This window comes from Gallinula chloropus (genome assembly GCF_964237585.1).
Source record: "Gallinula chloropus genome assembly, chromosome: 15".
NCBI lineage: Eukaryota > Metazoa > Chordata > Aves > Gruiformes > Rallidae > Gallinula > Gallinula chloropus.
Genome location: NC_140100.1, coordinates 16,989,740 through 17,011,177, shown reverse-complemented (window position 1 = coordinate 17,011,177; position 21,438 = coordinate 16,989,740). Strand labels below are relative to the sequence as shown.

General features: G+C 52.9%; 1 protein-coding gene across 3 annotated transcripts; it reads left to right on the top strand.

The window, feature by feature from the left end:
* Nucleotides 1-1,869: 1,869 nt before the first annotated feature.
* On the top strand, nt 1,870-20,284 carry LUC7L (LUC7 like). Of its 3 annotated transcripts, none has more exons than XM_084271043.1 (10): nt 1,870-2,058; nt 3,973-4,067; nt 8,857-8,955; nt 9,720-9,830; nt 10,464-10,607; nt 11,015-11,191; nt 12,139-12,227; nt 16,481-16,510; nt 17,386-17,550; nt 19,919-20,284. In XM_084271043.1, the coding sequence occupies exons 1-10, from the start codon at nt 1,998-2,000 to the stop codon at nt 20,058-20,060; spliced, it is 1,113 nt and encodes a 370-aa protein (XP_084127169.1). In that variant the 5' UTR covers nt 1,870-1,997; the 3' UTR covers nt 20,061-20,284. The 3 variants fall into 3 exon arrangements, with proteins under 3 accessions (XP_084127169.1, XP_084127167.1, XP_084127168.1); XM_084271041.1 differs by lacking the exon at nt 1,870-2,058 and adding an exon at nt 2,916-3,217; XM_084271042.1 differs by lacking the exon at nt 1,870-2,058 and adding an exon at nt 18,564-18,625 and having other exon boundaries at nt 3,384-4,067; nt 19,919-20,054.
* Nucleotides 20,285-21,438: the final 1,154 nt, after the last annotated feature.

The following is a 21,438-nucleotide window of genomic DNA, read 5'->3' as shown; positions in this document are numbered from 1 at the left end:
GCCGAGGGCTCTTATCTCCCCGCTGATTGGGGGTGAAATCAAGCTTTGTCAAATAGGCGTAAAATTAAATTTCATGCTATTTTGACTCCTGGAGTAGGGATCTTCTGAAGGACACGCTGCGTATCGAGCGGCGCCTCTGCAAACAGGCGCCGTGGCCACGGCTGGCCAAGACTCTCCGAGGGGTCCTCCCGGGTCTGGCGCAGCCCCACACTGGTCTGGACCCTCTGAGGATTCCCCCTCTCTACAGGGCTCCCTGACTGGCCCCATATGGTGTCTGTAACCTTGAGGGGTGGCACTGCTGGCTGGAGAGGTGCTTCAGGGTGCCGTGCTCCTCACAGGGTGCGAGTTTGGGTGGCCAGCGAGGGCGGCTCTTGCCCAGGGATGCAGAGATGGGACACACCGTGTGAGGAGTGGCTGCAAACCCCACAGCAGGGCTGAGTGAGCTGGGGCTGTTCAGCCTGGAGAAAAGAAGACTAAGGGGGGACCTGATTAATGTTTATCAATATCTGAAGGATGGGGTGCAGGGGGAAATGGGCAGCCCCTTCTCAGTGTCTGTGGGGACAGGACAAGGGGCAATGGCTGCAAGTTGGAGCACAGGGAGTTCCACACCAACATGGGGAAGAACTTTTCCCCAGGGAGGGTGAGGGAGCCCTGGGACAGGCTGCCCAGGGGGTGTGGAGTCTCCATCTCTGGAGAGATTCCAGCCCAGTCTGGATGCTGACCTGTGTGACCTGTCCTAGAGAACCTGCTTTGGCAGAGGGGTTGGACTCAATGAGCTCTTAAAGTCCCTTCTAACCCCTACGATTCTGTGATTCTATGACAGCACCAGGGCTGGCAGCACTGTCACCGGGGATGGGGCACTGGGGTGCCCCATGTCTCCCCTGTGGCCTGTGACCGTGCTGGCCCATGCAGGGTGTGAGGGATCGAGGACAGTGGCGATGGTGAGCAGCTCGGGCCCAGAGGTGTTGTGGACATAGGTGTCACTTCTGCTTTGGCACCAGAACATGGCAGTGGGGCCATGAAGAGCGTCAGAGAGCACACCCATGGGACACAGCCATGAGACACGGCTCAGGGACCCGCTGTGGAGCTGGGGAGCAGAGTGTGGGGGGCCTGACACAGCCCCCAGCCCCCGGGACTGCCCATGCGCAGGGTGTGGGACACCAGCCACGGGGGCTGGGGACAGCCAGCGCTCTGCCAAGCCCCACTTTTGGGGTGCCCGGTCTGCTCCCTCACAGCCCTCCCGGTACAGCCTGCGCCCCACCCCAGGCACCCAGCCCCCAGCTCGGAGCTGCTGCCCGGCGCTGGGCGGGGTGCCCGACCCCTGGCACGGCGAGTGGAGCACCGGCCTGGCACGGCCGGTAACCAGACCCTTCCCCAGGCCGACAGCCCCGGGGCACCCTGCAGAGCCCGAGCTGGGCACCACACCGGCTCCCTTCCCCTCTGCCAAGGGACGAGAGCGGCAGCCGGCCCGCCCGGCGCCGCAGGCACCCCCCGACCCAGCTCGGTGCCGCTCCGGCCCAGCCGCCTCGCCCGAACGCCGCCAGCCCCGGGGCGGCGCCGGGGCCCCCGCAGCAGCCCCGCCGAAGGGCGCCGGGACCCGCCGCGGCAGCGCAGGGAGGGGCCGGGCCGCCCCCAGCCCGCCTCCCGCCCCGAGGCCTCGGCCGGCTGAGGCGGGGGAGCCGGAGCCCCGGTGGGGGTCCTTCGGCGCCAGAGCGGGGCAGCTGCCGGGCCCGGCCATCCCCGAGCCCCTTCACCCGCCCCCGGCCCCCACTCCCGCTCCCGTCCGGGCCGGCCCGGCGGACGCCGCGCCCCGCCCCGCCCCCGCGGGCGGACTACCGGTCCCGGCATCCCGCGCGGTGGCGGGAGGGGCCGCTTCCGTCCTGCGCCCGTCGTGCGCCGCCGCCGTCGCCGAGGCCGGAGCTGTCGCTGAGGCCGCCGCCCAGGCCCAGGCCCCGGCCGGAGTCGTTCGCCCTCCGCGCCCCAGCCCCGCAGCCGCCATGTCGGCCCAGGCCCAGATGCGAGCCCTGCTGGACCAGCTCATGGGCACAGCCCGGGACGGTGAGTAGGGGCGGGCGGGGCCTGCAGGAAGCGCCGCGGCCTGGTGGCCGCCTCAGCCGCGCGGGGCCCGGCCCGGCCGCCGCCTCCGCTCCGGACCTGCGGCGCGATCGGCCTCCGCCCGCGCCAGGGGACGCGGCGGACCCGAGCCAGAGCCCCGGCCCGCCCGGCCTCGCCCCGTTCCCGGCCCCGCCGAGCGAAGGGCAGCCGGCGGAGCGGGCCCGGGCGTCGCCGCGCTTCGGGGCGGCCTAGCGCGCTCGGCCCGGGGAGCCCGGTAGGGTTGGGCCTACCCGGCCCCGGGAGGAGCCCGCCGCACCCCCGGCCCTTAGAAAGCGCCCGGCGGGGCCCGGCCCGGGAGGAGCCCGCCGCTCCGGGCGCGGCTGCCGCAGAGAGGCCGTAGGGAGAGGTCCGCGGAGGTAGGTGCCGCCGAGCCGGCCGGGTAGTGGCTGTCCGAGAGGCGCGGCAGCCGGTGCGAACCGTGTCCCCGCTGCGGTTCGCATCGCCCTCCTGCGACCCGCTGAGCGCGCAGCCCCGGCTCGTTCGCGGGCTGTTCAGGTACTTTGCACTTGGCTTCCTAAGCGAATAAGTGCTTTCCTCTTTTCTGTGTGTTGAGTTGCTGTTGAATTGCTTCCCAGAGTTTTATTTCATACAAACTGAACAATTGTGGCCCCTCTATTTTATTCATAAAGGTTCAGTGTATCTTTGCCTGCCTACATCAATCTGCAAGGGAGTTGCAGAAAAGCCTCATGTTCATCGAGCCGTGAGTCACAACCAATTTTTAAAGCTGTTATAACAAAAAAAAAAAGAAAAAAAAAAGAAAAAAAGAGAAAAGTGTTTGCTTTTTTTTTTCACAAGTAACTTTAAAAGTGTAGCTTAGAAAGAGAAAAAAAAATAATAATAAAATTCCATAGACACGACCTTATTCCTGGATGCTTGTGAATCCTAAACTATATTCATACTTTAGTGTTACACATACCTGTGTCATATACACAGATGAGCTTTAAAATTGTCACATACCATTACCACTTTGCCTTTGCTTTTATGTATCATTCCCCTGACTTCCCTTACTGCAGGTGTGGGCAAGAAAACTTTTCCTTTAAAACTTTTCAACAGCGGGCATAAAATTCTGCAGCTGAGGTCTTGAAGAATGCAGATGGGTATAGTATGTGTTGGAGCTCGCAGTGTGTATTGACTAACTTTGTATCTTTTTAAAACCTTTATTTTTTATTATAATTTTTTTATTATTATTTTTGCTTTTCTGATATTGTGTCGTTTAAGTGGCTCCCAAGTGTACAAATGTCTCCTGAGGGTGGGATGTGGGTGGGAAGCACGCTTACATTCCAGGCCAAGACCTACGGGATCCGTCTTGCCACCCTGCCTGGGAAAGCACACTGCACCTTTGGTCTCCAGACCAAATGGACCGAAGTCTTAATTATCTGATGAGCAAATAGCAAGTGCCTGTAAGAACTATCCAGCACAGCCCTGTTTTGTGATTCATGGCCCTCTGGTAGCGTGGGTTTTGGTATCTCCTACCCCTTCCTCACAGTAACAAAGGGGGGGGAGGAGAAGGAATAGAAAAGGCTCGCGGCTGCGAGCCAGACTGTCTGTCTGCTTTTCTCTCTTCTGGCTGTGCTGTCTCTATAAGGATGACAGGCCTTGGACGTTGCTTGGCTGGCCAACACTGTGTTTAACATGGTGTACTGGGTGAATAAACGCTAAAATAATGTTTGCTGCCAATTAAAGTGTTCCAGAATGTCCTGTTACCCTCTAAGCTTTTTTTTTTTTTGGAGTAATTTTGGGGAGCAGGAACACCGAGTATTTTAATCTGCATATTGAGGTGAAATGATCGTACAGACGCCTTTGTTCTCCTGTTGCTATTCTAATGTCTCCTTATTTAAAACCACAAATGAATTTCAGGAGATGAAACCAGACAAAGGGTGAAGTTTACAGACGATCGTGTTTGCAAGAGCCACCTTCTGGATTGCTGTCCTCATGATATCCTGGCCGGAACAGTAAGTATATTCCCTGTGATAAGGAATTCTGGTGATGCTGATGTTCGTGCAATGCTTCAGGGCTCATCTGTGCATTGTAGGTAACTTCTCAGAGACCTGACTTTGGGTGTCTGAGGAGCAGTCACAATCCCAACTTTAGTTTCTGTGACCTGCATATGGAACTGCTGAAGTCAGGAGTGCTCAGGGTTTGCTTGTGGTTTTTCTTCTCAATAGTCCCGTGTGAAGTTGGTGGCTGATTCCTCTTTTGCCTGTTTGAGATGATTTAGGGCCTGAAAGTTGTCCTGTGGAGGCTGCGAGATCGTAGTTAGCCCCCTGTCCTGGATGCTCTAGTTCTCCATTGCATCTTCAGGCTGACAGGTGCATTTCTTAGCAGCTGCAGTAATCCCTAATCCTTGGAGCTTTTCAGCCTCCTCTCTCCAACCGAGTAGCAAACAACAGGCAGCCTTTCCGCCTGTACCGGTTACGTGCTGATGACAGGTTACAGCTCGGCCGGACTCTGGTCTGCACAGTGTGTCGCTCTGCCTGACTGGTTTGAGCCGTGAAGTTGGCTCCTGGGTGGCTGCCCTCTGGGGATGGAGCTGGCCAGCTTTCAAAGCCAGCTTTTGTGTTCTCTCCAAGAGCGAAAGGTGACGTGGGCACTTAACAGCAGGACCTTGCAAAGGAAATCATTTTGTCACCCAGATGACAGATTCAGCCTGGACTCCGGAAGTGAACGAGCACCTGTCTTTTGTCACTGTTCCTGTGAGGTGACAAACAGTGACAAACACCTTTGTCACTGTTTCCTGTGTCACAGAACTGCAGGGTGGAGATGAAGAGGGATGTTTGAAATGCATCTTCACCCTTGCTGTTTGACACTAAGTACCGTGGCGATTCCTTCTCTCCATACACTTATCCAGACTCGTTGGTTGGAGCCCTTCCTGCTGTTATTTGCAGAGCTGGTTCAGCACGGTGGCTCCCAACAGAAGGGGGGGCTGGCACTCCTGTGTGTGCTGCCGATAGCAGGGCTCTGTGTGACAGCACGAGTAGGAAGAGCTTTGGCAAAAGCTACCTTGGCTCTTGAGCACGCAGGCTTTAGCTTCTCAGTGGCTTCTCTTGCAGAATAAGATTGGAAGCTGAATACCAATCTGTGTATCTCTCTTTCTAATTACTTTGAAGCTCAGGTGTATTTTCCAGCCTCCTCATCACCTCACTTCCCTTTGAGAATTTTAAAGCTCCTTAAGTCACCTGCCCACCTCCATCCTTTGTATGGGTCACTGCTTAGGGTATGGTTTTTTTCATGAGACTCTACAGCAGTTCTTTGGGGCCCACGTGGTGGTTCGAAGATGCAGGCTGCCTTCTGCTTCCTCTGAGGTGTTTCTGGGAAGGAGGTAAACGGTGAGTAGACGGAGTTGAATGAAGTGATGTGCGTGGCAAGTGTCAAAGCACAGAGGAAGCCTGAAGTGTTCAGATGGGTTGTGAGTCTCCTGGGACAGAGAAAGACATGGAAAAATCTTTCTCCTGCTTCTGTGACCTGTTCTGCCAGCAGGATCTCTCTTCCCTCTCGCTGTGGCACTTGTGCTCAGAAATCTCACATGGGAGCAGGCAGGAAGACCCTGTGGATTGCTCAGATCATCTTGTACTGGCTTTTAAGTGGCTGTGGAGCTCTCTGCGCCACTGTCAGCGGGTTCTTGGGGGCAAGAAAAAGTATTGGTGCCAGAGATCTGTGTTGGAAGAACATGTGGTGCCAGGAAGGGGAACTGGGTTTCAGCTGACAGCGGCAGCGGCACAGAATGAAACGTAACTGGAATGTTCAGGCTTTTCCTCGTGATCCCAGGCGGGTTCACCCGCACCTTATGGTGCTTCATTAGTGGAAGAGCCATGTGGATGAGTCAGCCTCAGCTGGATGGAGTGGTGGCCATCTTTGGATGCATCCTGTTGTGGAAATCTGGACTTGGATCTCTTTGGAAACTTCCCGGAGATGCACCAAGCCTCCTGGTGCTGGTTGTGTGGTGTCTTCCCCTGAAGGTGCAGCCACTGCAGCATCCCTCACAGGCAGTGGGAGGAGGCCGGATCCTGGGGTAGCTGTGCTCAGTGAAATGGGCTGGATGCCTGTTTCCTGACCTTCAGGGACAGAGTAAGGGAAGGAGTCTGGACTGTAGGTAAAGCTCTGGAATATAACCATGAGCTGCAGAAGGCGTGTTGATGTTCTCCTTGTTTGGGTGGGCCAGTGTTCCTGCCAATAAAACCCTTTGGCCCCAGAAACTTCTCACTAAATGAGCCACGGTGATTCTCTTTTTGGTCTCTATGGGAAAGGAGGAATATTCCGGAAGAACACAACTAACTCGTGCTGTTGTCAGGGAAATCATCACCAGATCGTTGGTGGCCTGAGCTGAGTTAGCTCTGCAGCTAATGGTAGGCATGTTTCTGTCAGGGGAGGTACTGCAGCACATTGAGATGGCATCAGCTGGGAGTCCTCTGGAGTGTTAGCTCCACCAATGAGCAGACAGACGTGTCTGAAAGATGCCCAGGTAGAGCACAGCTTGGAAATGGCATTCAGGGAATTAATACTGTCCCCCACTGGGAGATGTGAGTGTGCTGAAGTTGTTTCACGGGGGTCTCTGTGTTCCCTTTTGACTTGGGTGCAGCTTTGCCCCTCTGATTCCTGTTAAGGACCCTTCCTCATGGAGACAGGCATTCTCTTAGGTTAGTGGTTCTGTGGAGGTCATGAGTGACACCTCACATGCGGATCCCTCAGCAACTGTGAGCAGTGGCACATGAATGTGTTAAATCTGTGTGTGTGCAGGGGGCTAAATCTTGACCCAGGCTCTGCTGGCTGCCTGTCTCAGCCAACCTGTGATAAAGCCAGCTGCAGGCGGTGACTGGAGCGGGTCATGATCACTGCTGGAGGGGGTGAGTACTTGCTGATGGGCCTTCCTGGGGTGAGAGGATTCTTCAGGGCACAAGGGCTCGCAGTCTGGTCTTGCCTCACGTGGGCAACACTTGTGAAAATCTCTGTGCACCTCAGTCATCTCCAAGGAGGTGGAGGAAGATGTGGGGTTTGTGTGCTGGCGGGACCCAGACGTTCTTCCCTGGAGGAGAGGCTGAGGGATTCGTTGCCTTTTAACAACCGGGACGGGGAACACAGAGGGCTGCTGAGAGTCACAGCCCCTTCTCTGAAGTGGAGCCAAAAGTTCAGCTTTGCAAGAAGACTTCAGATAACAGTGCTTGCCACCTGTGACTGCCACATCTAATACCTGGCTTTCCCCTGTATGGCGGAGGGATCTCAGCGGAACAGCTCTAAGAATAACAGATCTAAGTCACACCTTGGAAAGTTATTTCTGTGGTAAAATAACAGTTGCTCACCAGTGCTCTTTGAAGAGGCTTGCCCAGAAAGCTAACGTGTTATGCTGGGAAGTATGGAACACCTTTCTGTGTAGGCATTACCTTTCTACCATTAGAGAGCTCAGTGGGACTGTTCCTGGTCTGGTTTTGTAGCCTCCCAGCTGTGGCCTGTTTCCAGTAAATCTGAGCAAAAGGTGGAAGACTAAATAGTGCCAAGTCATCCACACCTGTACTGTCTCATTTAAAAAGGAAGGCTAATAACAGAGGTAGCTGCTGAAACCCCAGAGCGTGACCTGGTGGGGCTTGTTTTAGCTGTTTTGCTGCATTCTAACCCTTCCATTGCTGCTGTCAGGGCACATTGGTATCCCTGGCATTCTGGGCTGCAGTTTGTGATGTTCCACAGGGATTCACCATTGATCCTCATGTAGTTTTTTCTGCAGTTCAGTGTTGTGCTGTGCTCAGGTTCTGGCTCCGTGGGACCCATGGGACTGGGAGAGGAGAGGCTGACTGGCTGGGGTGTTCCTTCTTGTGATGGCCTGTACCCTGCTGTTCACACCCTAGCTCACATTTAGGCCTTTTATTATTCTGGTGCTCAAAGCATCACACACTTTTTCTGCTTTAAGGGTAGGAAAAGTGTTCTCTGTTATGTATCAGTATGGTTGAAATGCAGTTTCCATGCTTCAAGAGCATAATTAGCTTTGGTTCACGTGTCTGTTATCTGCTAGGCTGGGGAGAAACAGCCAATTTAGCTGGCATCAACTGCAGTGGGAGTGAAGGGCAGTGTGTAGGTCAGAGCTTTTGGGGAAGGGAGATTTGCTCAAGGAGTCTCTTGTGAGGAAGTAGGAAGCTTTCATGTCGGAAGTAGCTTTGCTGGTCAGGCCTTAAAATTCCAGGCCGCAGCTGAATGTGGGAAGGGGTTACCTGTAGAGTTACCAGTCTGCTGTTGCTGACACGGGTTTATGCTTTTCTTCTGGCCCCATGCCTTACTCCCTAAGTCCATTTGTGCTTATAGAACACAGGCAGGATGCTTCTTATGATTTGGGATCTTGCCATATGTTACCAGGGCTCAGTGTAGCACCGGTGTGCTTTTCCAGGTGAGCTGTGAACCAGGTATGGAGCTGTCTGTTTTGCTGTGCTGTCACTCTGCAGTAGGAGGCATTTGGAGTCAGTGCCTGATGAAGGAGGTGCTGCACCTTCCCAGCTCCCTCCCAGCATTCTGTGGCTGTGCTGTGACCTAGAGCAGGACTTGGACTGGACTGAAAGCACTCAGGGTGCCTTAGTGTTCCAGGAAGAGCTAAACGAAGGGTTCTAGCAATGGCATTGTTCTGGTTAGTTCTGTTCCTGACCAGTTAAGAGGGAGCTCCTCCTAGGGAGGCTGATGGTGCAGTTGGCAGGAGTGAAGTACCTGCTACTTGTTGCTGTAACAGGGGGGGTCTTGCATTGATTTTTTCCTTTTTCTTTCCAACAGCGAATGGACCTGGGAGAATGTACCAAGATCCACGACCTGGCGCTGCGAGCAGATTATGAGATCGCAAGTAAAGAGCGAGATCTGTTTTTTGAGCTGGATGTGAGTACAGAGACATGACTGTTACTTTTGTGGGAACTGCCTCTTGAAGCTGTTTGGCTGAACCGTAGCACTGGGTGGGCACTTCAGCTGCCTGTGTTACCTGACAGGAATGTGTAGCCCCTTTCCAAATTCACAGAATCGCAGGGGTTGGAGCTTCCAGAGATAGAGTCCAGCCCCCCCACCAAAGCAGGCTCCCTAGGAAAATGCCAGCTTGATTGCTGACTTAAAATTGTAAAAGTGGTTACAGTCCTGGCAACCCCATTAGTCCAGCTAGCTGGGAGGCTCCTCTGGCATCCCTCGCATCCCATGCCTACTGCTCTGCACCAGGCCATTGGAACCTGCTGGCCTGTCTCAGGCAGAGATTTGATGTGAAGAGCTGTGTGTCCTGCAGTTTTTCCAGATTCAACTTTGTCAGGGAACAATCAAGTGGAAGAACAGTTCTGTCTTCCCTTTTCATGTTACCCCAGTGCTTTTGTTGTCACACCTGTTGCTGGTGCATGGAAAGCTCTAGTGCAGAGCAGTGTCACCTGAGCGTCCTGTGACGTGTCGGGGTAGGAGAGCTGTCTCAGGTTCCAGGCAGATGACAGACCGAAGGGCTGGCATCAAACTTTACTTTCTCTGCAAAGTGTCATAGATCTATTTCTCTTTTCTCAAGGCTTCTGCTCTTGAGGCAGTGTGTGGTACAGGGATTGCAGCTAGCTCTTGGCTGTCAGAGGTAGATCTGGCACGGGGAGCATTTTATTCACAGTTCTTTGAACGTGCAGGCGATGGATCACCTGGAGTCCTTCATTGCGGAGTGCGACAGGAGAACAGAACTGGCCAAGAAACGCCTGGCCGAGACGCAGGAAGAGATCAGCGCCGAAGTGTCAGCCAAGGTATTGTCCTCTGATTCAACCTTTGTTCTGTCTGTGTGGGAGCTGATATGGGGAAGTTAGGCTCTGCAGAGGCTTTATGGATTCCAGCCACCCTCCCCAAATGTTGCTCTGGCTGTTCCCGTCACAATCTTCCTTGTTCAGGGGGCCATGGTACCACAAGTCATGACCTATGAAATAGGTAGGTTTAGCATTGTTCCCACCACCTCCAACTGTATCCAGTGTTAATGTCATAGCTTAGACAATAAATCCACCCCTCAATTGTTGTCTTTTCACTTAATGAAATGCTCAGGAAGTTTCCTCTTTGGGAGCTTCCTGCATCAGGACAATACAGAACGTTTCTGAGGCTGGTTTTGTGGGCTCTACCCTGTCCTGTCCACCAGAAATGTGCCCCTCTTTGCAGCAGAGCTGATGATGTCCTTCCCATGCCCAGTTCCACTGTACATGTCTGTGACTGTGTTACCTCTGTTTGGCCCACCAGTCCCATTTGGTTGGGATTCTTTTGGGTTTTGGAGATTTATCATCATCTTCCAACAACTGCTTTTGTTAAATTCTATTTTTAGAGAAAAAGGAAAAGTTGTCCTGCAAGCTTCAGCGAGTTTTTTTGTCTCACTAAAAACTACCTATTCTCTTTAGGCCGAGAAGGTACATGAGCTGAACGAAGACATTGGGAAACTCCTGGCCAAAGCTGAGCAGCTGGGAGCTGAAGGAAATGTTGATGAGTCTCAGAAGATCCTGATGGAAGTGGAGAAAGTCCGAGCAAAAAAGAAAGAGGCAGAGGTATGGCCTGGGTTCTCCTGTGAGTTGCCATAGCCATCTGGGGGTTCCTACTTCTTTTGCTGTGGTGCCAGCACCTCCTTTTTTAGTTTCAGCAGTGCATCAGCAAGTGGCTGGCAGCATAACTTGATAGAGAAAAGCTTTTTGGAAGCTTTTTATCTAGTGAAGAGGGCAGACTGGGGTGTGGGGGGATTCATCCTTCGAAATACTTGGTCACTAGTCACGTGCAGGGATAGACTGTTGGGTTAGCTGCGCCCACAAAGTGTTTTGTCTGGCACCCCCTTTGTACCAAGGGTGCTTTTTTATCCTTGAATGCAGCTGGGCAATTCTTTGTGGGGGTTTCCCTGGAGGGATGAGAGTGTATGTAAGGGTTCCTTGACATTTCTGTGGGGTTTTTTGCCTCCTTTTAGGAAGAATACCGAAATTCAATGCCTGCCTCCAGTTTCCAGCAGCAGAAGCTGCGTGTGTGTGAAGTCTGTTCAGCATATCTGGGTCTCCATGACAACGACCGGCGTCTCGCTGACCACTTTGGAGGCAAATTACACTTGGGTTTCATTCAGATCCGTGAGAAACTGGATCAGCTGAGGGTAATCCTGTCTGTTTTAAACTTTCTCCTTGTAGTTCTGAAGATGTTTGATACTGTTACTCAATTCATACAGGATTCCTTGCAGAGAGCTTGTAGAAGCCCAGAAATTTCTGACTGCTGAATCCCTAAAACTCCAAACGGAGGTCTGTAGCCTCATGTGCTCTGTAATTTCTGGGCAGCTAAGTGAGTACCCCCAGAATCAGTCAAACCAGATCACTGCTGTCATTTCTTCCTTAAGTACATGCATCTGGAGCATTCTTCATTCCATTGGTTTGACTGAAATGTGTCACCATGGGTTTTCTGACTGTTGCCACTCACAGTAGGTCTCCCTCCACCCCTGATGGAGTAGCAGTATTAAACACCAGCCGAGCAAGCTGGCAGCAAAGTCTTGTGGGGTTTTTTTGTTTGTTTTCTTTTGTTTTTAAAACAAAAAGAGAGGCTTTCAGGCCTCTCGGTGACCTGCTTGAACTGAGCTTTCACATGGTGCTGTCAGGGAGTAACATCTTGAGTAACTGATGAGAAGCTGTCTGGAATGTTTGTAACAAAGTGGTGGTACTGGCCTTGCTCACCAGTGAGACCTTTCACTTGCCTGAGTGTGAGCTGGCCATTCCCGTGCCTGAGCCAGCAGGCAGTGTATCGGGGTCAGCCCCTCAGCTCACCACCAGCACCAGGCCAGAGCACAGTGTTGCTGTGTGGTGAGATGGTCCCTCTGTCTCAGAGCATGAGCACTCAGAGTAGGCCATAGTATTTCCTGCATGGGTGGATGTCAGCAATGCTGTGAGGAGAAGGAGAGTGAGCTTTGGGAAGAGCTGCTGCCTGGCACACAGAGTGGAATGAAACAGTGCTTGGCTGTACTACTCGAGCTGTGTCCCTTCAGCATGCTCTGACCTGCTGCTGGCTGGCTGAAATGCAGGGTGACTTCTTGGGGGTTTATGTTTTTCTTTCTAGAAAACGGTGGCAGAAAAGCAAGAGAAGAGAAACCAGGATCGTTTGAGACGGAGAGAGGAGAGAGAACGCGAGGAGAGAATGGGCCGGCGGTAAGTGGAAGCTGGTAACTGGTTTGTCAGATGGGTTTTGAAGTAGTCTGGTTTCTTGAGTGTGAGCACTGCAGGAAAGTGGCAGCTGCTGCTGGGGCAGCTGCTGGGTGTGCTGTAGGACATGCTTCTGATGCTGTGCCAGCACCCTGGCATTCAGTTCATGATGAAAGCAAACACACAAACCCCCACCTTGGTGTGGTTGTATGGTATTACCTTAACCTCCACTGTGTACCAGGGAGATGTGAGCTCCTGTAGTCTTCAGGCCTGTACTGGTCTTGTCCCTGCCTTTGGAAATCTGAATCTGGATCAAATGTCCTCATCCAGTGCCTCTGAGCAGACAAGCTGTAGATGAGTAAGTGCTAGGACTGCTCACATGACACTAGTCATGCAGAAATTCCCTGGACAGCCCTCCTTCCTCTTCGGAGGGGGCAGCAGAATGGAGTTGGTCTCTGTGAGCCAAACAGTGAGCTGCCTGTCCCACTCAGAAACTTCTCTGCAGTAAGCCTGGTGTTTATGGCACAGCTCTGGAAAACACCTCCTGGGGGATCCTGAGGAATGGCTGCTTCTGCTGGCCATGGCCATATGTGTCAGCTTCTGCTCACCGGTGTATAACCCTGAGCTGTGGGAGTGGTGGTGACATTGGTGTTCTCAGGGTGACCAGTTCCTCTGCCTCTTGCCAGCTGAACTGGCACAACTGTGTCTTCACAGGCAGCGGGTGCGTGAAGAGCTGCGTTCAGCAGCGCCGAGTGGTTGTTTGCAGGGGTCAGGCAGAGGGAGTGGCAGAGTAGAAACATCATTCTTCTTGTCACATCTCCCCAGCTACCTCACATGTTTCTTCACTTCTTGGCTTGGAAAAAAAAAAGCCTTGCTGCCTGTGGGAAACTGTTTTTGGCCCTCAGTGTCAACCAGTGTGTTTCAGCCATCCATGTCTGAGGCACATGAGATACATGGCTGCAGTACACTGGCTTCTGGGTACACACAGTGCCAGAGTGGAAGCAGCTTGGCTTTCACTGGTCTGCAGCTCAGTGTTTTTGGTGTATTGTGAAGGTGTGAGCCCCAAACCACGACACATTCTCTAGTTAGGGTATGTTACAGGGGGCTCTCTCCCTGTGGTTTATCTGGTGCTATACAAAATGCCAGTTGATGCTGCAGCTTTCTCTTGAACTGCAGCACTTCATGTAGAGCCCCACAGCTTTACAGCATCATGCAGGTTTGGCAGAAGGCAGGTGTGTCTGGGAGCTGCAGAGCCTGGGATGGGCTGATGAGTGCAAGAAGTAATTGGAAGGGACTGATGTGTGTTGTTGCTGCGGCCAGAAGGATGGAAATGAAACAAGTGTCCACCCATGCAGCTGTTTTGTGGCAGACTCTCTGGTCCACACTAGGACCACATCTAACCTGCACTCGATGCATCTGGCTCCATGGGGCCTTTTCTCCCTGGAGGTCACTTCTGTGTGAAAATTGCCCAAGGAAACATTCTCTGGTCCTCTTTGTCTGCATCTCCCTGAAATGCTGGTTTGTTCCTCCTGGGGCATGTCTGTGGGTTTGGTTTTGTGGTTTTAAAAAAACCCAAAACAAAAAAACAACCCAAAGCCACTACTCAGTTCTTGCATTAAGGAGCCCCTTGTGTTCACAGGTAGCCTCTATATGGATGCATATGAGGAGGGGGTTTGAAGGCCACTTTGTAATGTTTGTTTAATGCTTTAAATATGAAGGGACTAAGAGCTGCATTGAGTTGGCCTGAAGTCAGAGTTCTTGCTGGTTCTGTGTGTGCCACTGCTTGGAGGCTGTGGCCAACCTTTGCTCTCTCTGTGTGGAACCAGCTGTAGCTACAGCTCCTCTGGTCTTGTACCAAAGAGAAGCTTGTTATGAAGGAGCCAGGAATGCCGTGCAGAGGACATCACATTATTTGCCTCTCCAAAAAGAGAACTTGATCTAAAGAAGGAAAATAGTTTTCCCAGTGGATGCTCAGTGTCAGAACTGGGACTAGAGCCCAGATTTCTCAGCATCTTCTCCCCTGGGAGCTGTGCAGCACCACCTTTCAGCCTGCCTCTCTTAACCAGACCTTGAGACTTTTAAGTGAACCACAGAAAACGTATTTCCCTCCTAACTCTTGTAACTTCATACGCAGCATCTGCACGGTGTTACTCAGTAGGAGAAAGAGTACCACTCGGCTTTGGGGAGTGCTGGTGACTTACAGGTGCTGAGACACCCTATAGACACCTGTAGATTTACTGGCAAAACTCTGGCTCTCAGACCTCATTCATTGTTCACCTGCAATTTCCAAATAGGAATGTTTGAGCTGGGTTGTCACCCCTCATGGTGAGTAAATATCAGTCCTGTGGTGTTGGTGACTGCTGGCTACCCAGGGATCCCTTTAGCATTGTGATTCCCTGGTGGCATGCTTGGGAGTGCAGACCTCCATGTTTGCTTCCCAAGCACACCAGCAAACCAGTCTAGGTGGAGCTGCCAAATGGATTTCCTTCCTTGGACACAACGCGGGTAGTGAAACTCAGCACGCAGCCCCTGTGAGGCAGGGACAGAAGGGAGAGAGGAGAAGTAATAGCTGTGCTCAGTCTCTCACTTCTCTGGATGTCAGTCTTCCACTGCCTCACGTTGTGGCATGTCAGGAAAGCACTGTTGTGTTGGGTGCATCCTGAATTCTGGAAGTCTCGGGAGCGGTTATCAGGGAGGTCATTGTGCAAACTCCTGCTTGGATCTTACGCATGGAAGGGCAGCCAGGTTTTCCAGGAGATATGGAGTGGTGGTGTGTGGCTGTGTGCACTGGTGGTTCAGAATAAAGGGAACAGGAGGAAAAGAACATGAAGAACTTGGAGTAATTACAATGACCAAAAAACCCCCCTAATGATTCACCTGCCTGCCAGGTGTCTACAGGAGGTCCTGCTGCTCCGACAGGTTCTGTGCCTGCCTGGAGAGGGAGGGGTGTGGTTACTGCCTTGCTCTCCTGGTTTATCAGCTTTGTCTGGTCAACTTGTGAGCTGCCTCAGTGCCAGGCTCGCCTGACTTCAAGCTCAGCCTTGTTTACAGTCCTTCTGCCCAAATTCATTTCTAAATTTGGGGAGTTTCTGTCTTTCTACCATGATTAACAATCCCATTTCATTGTGAAGGGACACCACTGCGTGTTGATCCTCTCGATCTTGTCTTAGCCACATATGGTTTTAAATTGTATTACTAAGATAACTGCTTCTCACTGGCTTTTTAAAAATGCTGTGTGAGCTGTGTCTCTGGTTAGAGCTCCAGAAGAGCTCTGTGGCTGTGTAACCACAGCAGCCAGAGCAATTCCAGGGGCAGCTCCCAAAGTCACTGAACAAGGAGACCAGCAGTTAAAGCAGAAAGAGACCATTCAGGCAGTGGGTGAAGTTTCCACATAGGCTGGCTTGTAGGCTGGCTTTGAAGTGTGTCTGTGGGCAGAGAGGAGTGGTATTTTAAGTGGTGATGAGTCGTGGCACCTCAGAAGATGAAAGAATGTTGACGTGGTTACTTACAGCCCATGGAAAGCTCACGCTGACCGCAGGAAGGCTGGAGTGCCGTACGCCACGGGGATGTGGGACCAGAGCAAGGCTTGGCCAGTTGTTATGCTGCTTTCTAAGTCTGGGATACAGGATTTTCTGCATATCTCAGTTACTTTTCAGTAATAGTTCTCCCTTGTGTCCCCTCTTTTTTTTATTTCCTAGCTTATTTTTCCCACACCAGGGGGAAAAAAAAATAATCCCCATTGATGCAAATTTCTATCTAAGTTTAAGTAAATGAATGAGAAAATCCTGTATTTTCTCCTTATTACAACTTTTTTAATGTGCACCTACCTCAAAGGAACTGAAATCAGAAAGCTGTCTTTCTGACTGGGAGGTGGCACTTTGTCTTGACAGTGTTGAGAGTTGCCCTGGCTGATGTCAGCCTGCAGAGGGTAAAGCACATCTAGCAGCTACAAGCGGTAAGCCCCAAGTTGGAAAGGTTCACAGTGGTGGTTTATTGAGAGAGCCTGAACTGGTTTGTAGCCCTTTCCTGCTCTGGTGAGAAGCTCTGCATGTAGAAACCAGTGTTTCTACAAAGTTCTTGGGAACTTCCAAACAGAAGAGAATTATTTTAATGGGTTTATGGCAGGTTGGGGTTTTTTAACTGACATCCTGCTCAGGGTACTGCTGCATTCCTGGGAAGAGCTGCCAGGGTGAACGGGTTGTTGTATTGAAATCCCACTGACTATATCACACCTTCTCTTGCTTAACCCTTCTTTCTAGGTCTGGATCAAGAAATAGAGATCGTCGAAGGTGAGTATGCAGTCCTCCCGCAGCTCCCCTAAATGCCTGTTTGTGTTTGTCTAGCTGCTGAGGTTTTCCCTGGTCTCACAGATGGGTTTCACTCGGTGCCGCAGTCTCTTTGCTTTGCTCCCTGAAAGAGATGGGAGGTGCTGCTGGGGCACTCCAGTGCTGCTGTGCAGCTTTGTGTCACCCCTTGGGCTAGGAGGAGGGTGCTGGCTAACCCAGTCAGGACAGAGGGTGCTCCGGAGTATGAGTCTGAGGATGTACTTGGTGTCTTTTCTCAGTCTTATCCCATGTCTGGAATGTATCTGTGACATACATAATACCTCAGATGTAAAAATGAAGAGAGGGGCGGTTCAAGCCCCCACATCTGTGAAGAACTTGCCCTCCCTCAGTGATTGCCTACCTGGAGATCTTCCTCTCCACTGCTTTCAGCATAGGCAGGCATCCTTCAGTTTGTCTTCAGAGTGGATTGAAACAAACCCACTTCTAAAGGACGGTACATTCGTAAGGGAGACTTCCTTTGGCTGACAGCCATGTGGGTTACAGTGATACCACTTTCCTCTCACTCCGGTCTCCCTTCTGCTTGTGCAGGCCTTGCTGTGAGCAAGGCACAGCTGGTGAGGCTCTAGGCAACAGCACTGCTCGTGTTAATGGCTGGGAGTTTGTTTTATATAAGCTTCCCAGCGACTCAAATTTACCAGTTGGGATGGGGCCTGGGAGGGAGATGCCCACTGTGGGGGTGACCTGCCCTCTGTGTTGGGAGATCAGCGCTGATGCTCTGGGTAGGAGTTGCTTGGCAGCGTCAGAGAGCTGGGCTCAGGTGTACAGAGGTGACGTCCCGACCCGTCTCCGGAGCCTGAGGCAGTCTGTGTTCTCTGCAGGTCACGGTCTCGGGATAGGAGGCGGAGACGCTCGAGGTCGGCTTCCCGGGAGCGGCGGAAGTCTCGCTCCCGGTCCCGAGACCGACACAGGCGCCACCGGAGCCGTTCCCGCAGCCACAGCAGAGGTCACCGGCGGGGGTCCAGAGACAGGAGTTCAAAACACAAGTATGTATATCCTGACACGAGTGCTTCTGCAAAGGGGAGCCCTTGGCCCCGCAGCGAGCCCCAGTCCCCTAGAGCAGGCAGGAGTGCGGTGGGTTTCTCAGGTGAGCCGCTGCAGCGGCCAGCGCCAGCTCCTGGGCTGAAGCAGGATCTCCCAGTGCCCAGTTGTAGATGGTCCCACACAACAACAGTCAGGCAGCATAACTGCCCAGTGAGATCCCAGCCTGAGAGGACTGGTGCCCTGGTGTGAGGTGCTGAGCCTTCAAAAAGCTGCTGGGTGTCTTGTACAGCACAGAGGCCAGCTCAAGCTACCCGAGCCTCCTTAGGCCTGTAAAGCCAAGTCACTGGGAGTCAGTTTCGATGTTAATGTCTCTGTGGTTGCCTTCTGCTTCCCAGCCTCTTTCTCTTGGTGCTGCCATGGGAAAGGAAATGTGATTTGGGATGGCTGGTTGAGGGAAAGACGCTTCTTCAGGAATCTGCAGTAGAGAAAGGGGAAGAGGCAGGCGGGAGGAGTTTACCAGCTTTCCCCTGCCACTCAGGAGAAGTGCTGTACTCTGAAAAGGGCTTTAAGTCTCATCTGGAACTCAGCAGAATGCCCACTGTGGTGGAGGAAGGATGAGGCAAGCATACGGAGGCGTATTTGCAAAATGGAAAGGGGTCCTTGTTTCCTTAGAGCCCTTCTAAGCCCAGGAGCCAGTCTGTCCCCAGGAGCTTGTGGCAGTTAGATCTGGCTCTTTTTTTAATGCTGCAGATGGAGAGGGGAGTATGCTCGTGCTGTCTCACCTCAGGCACCACCTCTCTAGCTCAATTCTAGAAACAAGCCTACTCTGGTGTGTCTTGTGTCACTTTAGCTCAGGGGTGAGAATGGGTTTTAAAGGTACCCTATGAAGGGGAGGGAAATAATGGTCTGGAAAAAGTCTGTTAATAATTGAGGGGGGGTGTAAATACTGTTGATTCTCCAATGGCTGAGATACTAAAGTCCTTTTTTAAATCTGTCTTGAACATGAAAAATAAAGAAAAGAAGTTTGGACAATTAGGAAGTGAGGAAGACCCTGTAAAAACTATTACTAAAGAGCAGGTAAGGGATTACTTTGAAAACCTTGAACATGTTCAAAGCGGCCCATTGAGGCTGCAGGGGGATTGGCTGGCTGACATACCCAGAGCTGGGGAGAGGCCAGGATCAGCTTAAGAAAATAAAACAAAACCAAGGGAACAAACAGAAGATCCCCGTTCCCCCAAAGACTGTAGCTTCTGTTTTCACCTTGAAATTATGGAAACCTGTATTCAGGTTCTGCCAGTTTGAGGTCTCACTTCTAGAAAGAAGTGGAGAGCCAGTCACAGGATCTGGACCTGTTGGGGTAGGAGGACTGTGGGCACCAGGAAGTGTGGGGACAGACACGAGTTAATCTCATCACACTCACTCCTGTTGTCTTTCTACTTTAAATGCCACAACTGAGTGAAAATGAAATGGCTCGTGTGATACAGAGAGCAGGAAGGTTTTAATGCCATGACTGTGAGGTATTTCCAAACCCTGCAATCCCCAGTCAGCAGGAATGAAAGCTGAAACCTTTAAGGTACCTGCCAGCACCTCCTCTTGCGGCTGTGGAGGAAAACCCATGTACCAAGTCCTAGGGTAAAACAGGGCCTGTGGAAGCCCCTGACCAGCCCTGAGGGGGTGTGGGCTGCTAGAGCTCGTTGAGGATCAGCACTGTTAGAAGGCTGCTGGTCAAATCCCGCAGGAAAATGGGAGCTGACAGGCAGCCCTCCACTTAACTGTTGTGTGGGCTGATGCGGTTCAAGCGCTGCTGAAAGCCTGTAGCTGCCACTCAGGTGGCTGTGGAAAGATTTCCCTGTGCTGTGTGGCCCATGAGCGTGTGTCCTGCCGTGAAGCGTGGGGTGCAGCAAGGACAGCGCTTGTGGGGACCTGAAACTGAGCAGGCGCTTGAATCCCAGGAATGCAGTCAGCATTTAGAGCAGCTGAGTGGGAAGCTGTTGGCTTAGAGCAGAATGATAAAACCTCTCTGGAGGACACAGAGCTGAGGGACGGAGGAGGAAGAACTGGCAGCACTTTGTACGGCCCAGGGAAGGCCTCAGCGAGCTCCTGTGGCGACAGCTGAAGGGGTCACTGCCAGCAGAGCAGTGCCATGCGCTCAGCGCTGCAGAGCCAGTGCTCTCTGACATAGAGCTCGTAGTGGGGCTGGAGTCACAGCCATGGGGCACGCTGCTTGTGGCATTGCAGTGCCCGGGCCCGTTCCCGTAAGGAGCCTGTGTTAGGCCACAGCCCTGTTAGGGACAGACTGTGTCATTCTGTGCGCGTTGGAAAATCCTCCCAGTCGTGAAGCTTATAGCCACGGTTTACTTTGTACTACAGATCTTCTAGAGATCGATCTTCAAGAGAAAAGTCACGAGACAGAGAGAGAAAAGAGAAGAGCTCTTCTGAGAGGCGGCACGAGAGCACAAATGGCAAATCTCGTTCCAAGAGATCAGAAGAGAGAGAAGCTGGCGAGATCTGAACCCAGGCGATCTGTGTTGCACTGTAAATAGTCTGACAAACATTCTACACAAAGCCTAAATTTCCCATTTATATTTACTGAATACAACTCATCTTTTGTAGTTTGGAATTTTTATTGTTTGGCAGATAGCTGTGAGTTTGTAGAGACACCGAGTTACGTACTGTTTAACAGGATTTTGTTTTAGTAGGAATAAAATAAATCTGGACGGATCGTTTTCAATTCAGGCCAGTGGTTGACACGCTGTGTTTGTCCTAACCCAGCGAGCGCGGCGGCCGCAGCCCTGTGCCGCCGTGACCTTTGTTAATGCTTCAGCCCTTTCCAAAAGATCCACCTGACCCTCGGTGAGCACACCAGTAGCGCTGGTTCTCACTTGATTAGCTTTTCCTTCTGTTATATATGCTAAAAGAAATGTGGATGTGGGTTTGTTTGGGGTCTTTTTTTTTTTTTCCCTTTTTAGCGCTTAGCCACCTCGTTTTATGTCTCCAGCATTTGAGAGTTGCCTCACTTATTCCAGTTCAGATGGACAAAGCTTGGCCTTGCTCTGCCTGTTTCGGAAGCTGTTTGTCTTTGGGAGGGTGACCAAATCCACTGGAGCCCACTGCAGCGGGCTCGAGCCTGACTGTAACCCAGACAGTGGAAAGCCTGGTCCTTTTGATTTGCTCCCCTGGAGCAGTACACCGGCTGTCTGCCTGCTTCCCCTGTGCTCCTAGGTCTGAGCTCTGGCCGCAGAGCTGCCTGGCCCACCGGCAAGCTTGGGGCTGGGGTTTTTAAGGCCGGGCGGCAGAGCTGGGCTCCTGGCGGGAAGGGGCGTTGGGGCCCTGCCTGCCGCTGCTCCGGCGCGGGAGGACTCTGCCTCCTGGGCCCGGCTTGTCTGTGACTAGGTGCGTGTCCCGCCGCGGGGGAAGGCCGGCCAGCCCCGGCGGGACCCCGCGCTGGCAGCTGGCTCCTGGCGGCTCCGCGGGGGAGGAGCCCCGGTGCGTGCCGTTTCCAGGCCGTGTGTCGGGGGAAGAGGGGGGGATGCCAGCGGCTGTTTCCCCCTCGCGGCTCCGCTGAGCTGCGCGGCGGCTCCCGGCGCTCCCTCGGTGTCAGCCCCAGTGCATGCGGCCCCTCCCTCGCCGTTTCTACGGCTCGACTCCGCGGTTCCACGTGTTGTTTTGTAACCTCCGGGCGGGGCGGGGGGCGATGGGGGTGGGGGGGTTGGGGGGGCGCGGGGCGGGCCCGCGGGTTCCTGTACGTGACTGTGCTGTTCGCTCGCCGTCTGATCGCATTAAAGATCTGTGTGTGTGGCTCCCAGCGCTCCCGGCCTCCTTCTTGCGGGTCCCGCCCGCGCCGCCGACACCGGGACGGGACGGGACGGGAGCACCGCCCCCCGCCCGCT